This window comes from Varroa jacobsoni, unplaced genomic scaffold, assembly GCF_002532875.2.
Source record: "Varroa jacobsoni isolate VJ856 unplaced genomic scaffold, vjacob_1.0 scaffold_1194, whole genome shotgun sequence".
Classification (NCBI taxonomy): Eukaryota; Metazoa; Arthropoda; class Arachnida; order Mesostigmata; family Varroidae; genus Varroa; species Varroa jacobsoni.
Window position 1 is genome coordinate 148,699 of NW_019214096.1, and position 7,076 is coordinate 155,774.

General features: G+C 38.7%; 1 protein-coding gene across 3 annotated transcripts; it reads right to left on the minus strand.

Moving 5' to 3' along the window:
• Nucleotides 1-1,349: 1,349 nt before the first annotated feature.
• On the minus strand, nucleotides 1,350-5,215 carry LOC111267501 (uncharacterized). Of its 3 annotated transcripts, none has more exons than XR_015313837.1 (3): nucleotides 4,506-5,212; nucleotides 2,898-3,022; nucleotides 1,350-1,573 (listed from the first exon to the last, which is right to left on the minus strand). XR_015313837.1 is itself a non-coding variant. In XM_086971346.1 (3 exons), exons 1-2 carry the CDS (start codon nucleotides 4,800-4,802, stop codon nucleotides 2,911-2,913), a joined length of 381 nt encoding a protein of 126 aa, XP_086827472.1. In that variant the 5' UTR covers nucleotides 4,803-5,215; the 3' UTR covers nucleotides 1,350-1,573; nucleotides 2,898-2,910. The 3 variants fall into 3 exon arrangements, 1 of the variants encoding a protein (XP_086827472.1); XM_086971346.1 differs by having other exon boundaries at nucleotides 2,898-2,994; nucleotides 4,506-5,215; XR_002684661.2 differs by having other exon boundaries at nucleotides 2,898-5,154.
• Between the last annotated feature and the right edge of the window lie 1,861 nt (nucleotides 5,216-7,076).

A 7,076-nucleotide genomic window follows, 5' to 3' on the forward strand; every position in this document is an offset into this window, starting at 1 on the left:
ACACTTTGGAAATATACGAGTGCCCACTGAATGTTTAGCAACAATAACCGCATCTTAAGTACGCCAGATGCGACGGCCCATGCGCGAAGATACGCAGTTTTGAATGAGGGCGTAGATATATATGGCATTTGAGGCTCCAGCAGCATTGGATCGTTTTTGCCTGTGACCGCACCTGCCGAACCTCGGGACTGTCCGAAGCCTTTACATGAGTCCGAAGACATCCACATACTGTACTCGCCAAATGCGATCAGCTGGTAACCGTACCTGTATACAGATTTCTGCTGGCATCTTACAGTTTGTGAACCGCAATAAAGACCTATGTTAGTGATAATGATTCGTACAAAGAGCCGTTTGTCTGTCGTGCTAGGGGAAAATCTTAACGATAAAGTAGTTTTAAAAATGATTTGCTAGCTTTGTGTGTATAATCCCCTTCAATGTGTTGTTGGGCCTTCGATCACTATGTCTGTCATTTGTATCGGTATGTTTTTGATAATTCTTGTAGAAGCTTATAAGAACTCAATTATAATCCCCGGAACGGAGGTTAAGCTACTGTCGTTATTTTACGTATACTCGTTATAAACATGAACTAAATTAGTAAGTACATTCAGAAGCAATAAGACAGAACTATTTTCATTATAACAATTACTCTAATTTTTTTTATTTTTTTAACTAAGTTATTGTTATTTTTATTTTATTATTATTATTATTATTATTATTAACTAAGTTAGCTTGAGGCGACAATGCAGTAATTAACATCAGTGTTATTATCAGTTATTGGATGGCTTTCTAAAAGCCGTTTCAGAGGGAATCGCTAAATTTGGGGACATTGAATAATGTTTGCGAATAATGGTAAAGGCAAAAAATCAATAGTCATAGTTTATAGTGAAACAAACATCAGCATGGCGGAAAGCACAGGATGAACCGCGTTGATAAACTCGTCTTTTTTTTTGTACGGATCCTTTTAATTCATACCCACTCGTTGTTGCACATTTTATGGGCGCCATTCCTAGTCGGTTAGCAGTACAGGCAGCAGAAGGTCGTCGACTGAAGTACGATGCAATCGAAAGTAACAGGTTCAACGTTCATCGTAAACGCCTCTGTCATTAAATACGCCCTTAAAACCCATGTTACGACCTCACTAAGTAGTGTCCGACTTGGCTCACCTTGTACTATTATTGGATAAGGCTTTAGTATACCTGTTCCTGTACAATACCAGAATAAAATTATGAGCTCATTCATTTATTTACAGACGCTCTTATACTGCTCTGTACGCAAAATAGTTCGTGTATCTCTAGGAAGGATGATAGTAAGATTTGTTTCCAGTTCAAAAAAGAGAAAAAAAAGAAAAATAGAATAACAATCTTCAATTTTATTTCATTAAATAGCTCTTAACAATGTGATTGTGAGTTTGTCTTCTTCAAAACCTGAGCTGTCGAAACTTTTGTTGAAGTATCATCACATTTTGTTGGAACTCTTGCAGTCCAGGTAGTTTAACAGCCAAGCCAGATCTGCTTTGACATTTACATGTTTTGGCTCTCAAGTTGTTATCGTTACAGCACATCTTTACCGATTTCTGGAAATAAGGTTCATTATACCACACAGTTCACGGGACGTACAAACGGACGTTTCAACCAGAAATAAGACTCGAGTCGTTACTCTCCTCAGCAAAGGGGACGATATTTGCCCATTAAAGAAAATGCTCTCCCTCCTGTTATTTCAGTATAAATCTCTGACCACTCTTCTCCCGCATCGGATGACAATCATAGTCGGCTAACAGAAAGCCATTCGAAGCAACCATTGACACCTTGATCAGTCCGCAATAAAAATGTCCTGAACCTCTGCTGTCTGACATTGTTGGGTGTTTCCCATTTATACTTTGATTAACTCGGTGGTTTTTTTGGCCATGTTACGTTCAAAGTATTTCGTCAATACCTACGATTTTGTCGCACTCCATCGGCATCCTAGCTTCATTGTACTGTCGGCTTCATTTGTCGTGCCGTTATGGCAAATACATCACTGTCCTCGTCGTTATTATTAATTATAATCATAATTACACTTAATAATATAATATCAATGATTATTATTAATAGATTATTATACATTGTATACTTAAGCGACGCAAATCAGTTTTTATATCGTATTTTCTATAAAGTAAATTAAAGTATCTTTGTACAAAATTCCATCCTTATGTAAATTATCGATCAGAACGGAACAGCATTCATATGCAGCAGTGTTGGGTTATATTCATAGACTTACTGGCGAAATAGTAGATGAAGCGACCATTTTAGTCTATCAAAACTAAAAGTAAAGTTAGGATTCGCACACACTTTTCAGTTGCGTACAAATGTTAGCTTTTTGTTTCCATGTTTTTTTTCCCATCAAAGATTCCATCCATATGAACCACTTGAATTTGCGCGTTTAGGGTTTGACTCGCTAGTTAAGGTTACGTCACTATTACCTATCCTTAGGCTCTGTAATAAACTTCTTTAGGCATATAGCGACGAGGTGAATGATACGATATACATTATTCTGTGAGACCTAATAGCAATGCATTGATTCAATCAGATAATTGGATCACGTTTGACCGCTGACCTACCAAGTAGTTGAGACACTCGTATATATATATATATATATATATATATATATATATATACATAGGGGCGCAAAATACGCACTCGTTCGAGGACCGGTAGATTAACGCTATTTACCATCGTATATTCAATTTTTTTAAAACCTGAATACTGCCGCTTTTCGTTAGGTAATCGTCCAGAAGATCAGCTGTACCGCACGGCTGTCATTTTAGGCTTTTCAATATGGCCGAGCATCTCTTCTGGCGGCAATTGTTGACCGGCGTTATTGTATCGAAAATAAATACGATACAATTCCAATATACTTACTCTGTCAAATCGACTAGGTTCTGCCTACGACGTGGAGTTCATTTGTCGGCATCGTACTAGAACGCGATCGATGAAACGTGGGCGGTTCGGAGACCAGCTGAAAAAAACCGCATGACAAAATAACACTACATGATTTTGGTAACTACGATCATTAAAAAGTAAGTCAGATTACTTGTCGCTATATAACTACATCTTTATTATATATCTAGTTCGTTGATAGGAATATTAACATTAAAAAGTCACTTGCACTTATTGTACACCAAGAAGAATGACCCAAAATGTCTTCCTTTGAAACGACTAACTCAGAGACGATTCGTGTATATAGGAATTATAATAATGGGGGGGGGGGGGGGGGGTCGATGTAATAAGACATAACACTAAGGATATTGCACGAATGCTATCTCAACAGAAAGGAAAGAAATTTTGGTTCCTAATCACCTTTGCGTTGTCTATTATAAGGGACAAGACGGCTAAAACCTATGTCCAACTTGGCTGGATTGACGAGGGAAGGAATCAATTAGCAGTCGTCACTGCGATTAATCGGTGCTAACACTCATTTTTCACAGTTAGACAAATTTTTTTTTTACCTTCTAGTTTGAACTTCTACAGAACAATATTCGTAATAATGATACGTGATAGGCGTCAACTGTTTCGTCACTATGGCCTGTCCTCTACCTTCAGTAACTTCGCCTTTCGACTAGACTTCTGTACGTGAATCAATATACATGTACAGCCTACACATTGAGAAAATATATTAAAATATATGAATAGAATCTTTTTTTTTTGCCTCTACATATACAGTCAACAAAATCATATAAGACTATTTCTCAACGTCATTTTTTTCGGTCATATAAAGCCATTGTCTGTTTCTTGTTTTTCGTTATATATATATATATATATATATTGTGGTTAACTTTTTTTCTTTACTCTGTCTTAGAACGGGAGACGGTTTTTTATTAAACCGCTAATTAATAAACCATGTGCGTGTGTTTGCGACCTTTATTTTAGTTCAGCTCTCGAACTGAAGAGTTAAGGCATTGCTATGTATTAACGATTTCCTTTTTTTTTTCGCTTTTCTAATTTGTAATGCGGTATGCCTGAGCATACCGTGAAATCGCTAGAATCTTTATCGCCCGCTCTGAACCCAACGACGATATACTGTTATTGATGAAGACATAGTTACTTGACGGCTGTGATAAAATTATTCGCGCGTTCGATGTCCATTGATGTTTCTTTTTTATATATATATGTCGTACTCGTATATATATATATATATATATATATATATATATATATATATATACGTATTAGGTGTGATTTGATGTAGTTGTACACTCTGTGTCGCCCCAGCTTTTAGAGAGCGCCATGATATTCTACTTGGGGTTATTTGTCGGCCTAGGCGTTCGCTTTCTGAGCTCCACTAGATCTCCGCTTTTTGCCGAACGTGTTCTTAATCGCACTTCTGCCATTAGGCGGAGGGGCCATCATCGACGCACTAGTATTGTTGTTGTTGTTGTTAGTGGCTTTTTGATTTTTGTTGCTCTTCCCCTTTCCGTTATTACTATCAGTGACTCGTTTGGCGTTGCCAGTGCTATGCCCGCTACTGACTGTTAAAGTGCTCGTGCTCGGCGAACTAGTTAAGGCAGAAATCGTCGTAGTTGAGGACGAGGAAGTGCCTCCTGGGCTGAAGTTAATGCTATTGTTGGAATAATTGTTGCAATGGAGCTGTTGATGATGATGATGATGATGATGGCTGTTGGTGGCAGTGGCAGCCGCCATCTGCAGGAAGTTCGATTTTCGTCCGTTGCTGTTGTTATTATTATTATTATTATTATTATTATTATTATGGCTGTTGTTATTGTTCGTTATTACAGACGAAAAGGTCGACAGGACAAGAGAATCCATGCGCCGGCTAAGAGGAGATAATGACAGCAGTCGGGACGACGAGGATGACGAACCTTTGCCGGCCGTCGAAGCCGACGTCGCCGATGTCGACGACAGACAACGCGGCAGGAGTGCAGCCTGTAGGGCATATCACAACAACAGAATAAACAACAATGGAAAGAACAATAACAGCGTACGTATAGTAGCCACGCAACACAACGACATAAATGCAATGCATCTGGAGCCGTCACAGCATGGAAAGGAACAGCCATCTTATCTAGATTTGTAAAATTAATAAAAATAAACTCAATGCTTTTCATTAGATGAAACGGTGAGGAAACAGTTGTGACAAGGGAAGCGGACAGTTGAATCTGACGGACATGACGCATGCTATTATACTAAAGATAGTTGTTTGCTCAGTGGACTGATGGCGGCAGCTACAAACTGGTCGACTATAATCTAATGAACAGGCGGCGGATAGGGTGGCGACAATGGCATAGCCGCAGTTTTAAATAGTTCGAAAAGTTACATGTGATAAAGTGCCGTTTTATGTAGCCAATTGAACAACGCCGATATAGCTAGAAGTTAGGTAGTAACCGGGGCTAAATTCGATTGTGTTTATATGTGACTAAGCAGATATCTCTGTATGTGCATGCTCGAAAGTATAAATTTTCACAAATTTAGTTTCATTCTTCCAAGAGCTGAATTCTCCAACATAACCATCTAACAAAAGTAGTCGTCTCTATCAAGCCTTCTATCAAAAGCAAATTTTTTTTTTCTAAGTTACCACAAAAATGCTTATCAGCGGTAGCAGATCGTACCATACGTATTCGTATTGGCCCACTTTATTAACGTTAAACTCGTTAAGCAAGCAAGTCGCGAGGAGAACCTTTGAAAATTCTCAGGTTGAAGGTCTGTTATTCATCCAAAGGTTACCCACCCACAGGATGAATCAAAGCTATTAAAGCCGTTATCGGGATCGTCGGCTCGTAGTAATTACATCTCGTTTTCAAGCAAAACTCGGAGCGAAGAGTGAACGAACGTTCATCTCAATCGTGCAGCAAATGAGCGCGTCGCTCAGGAGAGATGCACACGCTTGGCGCGTAAATGTACGTAATAATTTAATAGGCTTTGGTTAAGTGCAAAATTTATACGCTCAGATCAAATGTATGGCAAGTTACCACCGTAACTGAAAATCAGAGGACTAAGTTTGTATGTTCGTGTATACGATTCGTTACGAGTAGTCACTACTTTTTTTTTCTACTAATGATTCATGGAACAGTTCACTTTTTCCTATACAAACAGCATCTTGCCAGCTCTGTCGAGCTCTATAAGAGGCTAGGGGAGTTAAAATCATTTTTTAAACACATGCATACAGGATGCGAGACGCAGAGATAGAAGGTATTTTCACTGAGGGTAACTGAGAAAGAAGAAAACGTTTCGTTATACAGGCAGAGTCAGACAGGTGCCTTTTCCCGACAATGAATCAGGCGGATACTATGAAACAATCCACATAGTAGAATGTTGTACCTCTTTGAACTACATACATGTTGCTTTGATAAGTATTGGATTGTTAGCGCCATTCAACGTAGCAAAATTTGTAATATTATACATAACTGTTACGTTTACCTTACTAATTGTTTTCTATAAAATATATTTATTTACTCAAAGTTCCACTGGACGAAATTCTAAACGATGACAGAAGTGAAAAGAAAGAACGAAACATAGATGATGAAACCAAAATCAGTGAAATATTGACCCTAACATGCAAAGGAACACACGAATGATCTGGTTAAACTTAATATGTACACAAATATTATTCAAGCTTATAATGATACAGAATCAATCGCACAGAACATACAACTAACCAACCATGTCAACAGAAGCGCGGCTACAGCTTAAAGCTCTGTTAAGGTCAGTTACGCACAGACGAAAGGTCAGTTAAAAAGGATTCGATGATGATATGAAAAAGTTCATATTTTTTAACCAGCCACTGAGCGGCAACGTAACGTATTTCTGAAGAATAGTTTTTTTTCTACAGCCATTTGCTACTCATCATCTGCGGACCTTTTTCACTCTCTCTCTCCCCCTCCCCCTCTCTCCCCCCCTCCCTCTCTCTCTCCTCCCTCTCTCTCTCCCTCCCTCTCTCTTTCTCATTCGTAGGTTCAAATCAGGCTTTTAGGCCCGTTTTTGTTTGAAGGACATAGCCAGCTCTTTAGATCACATTCGCGCGCAAAACCATACGTGGCCACCAATTGACGTGACGCTGTGTAGAGATGAGAAAAGGATATGCAA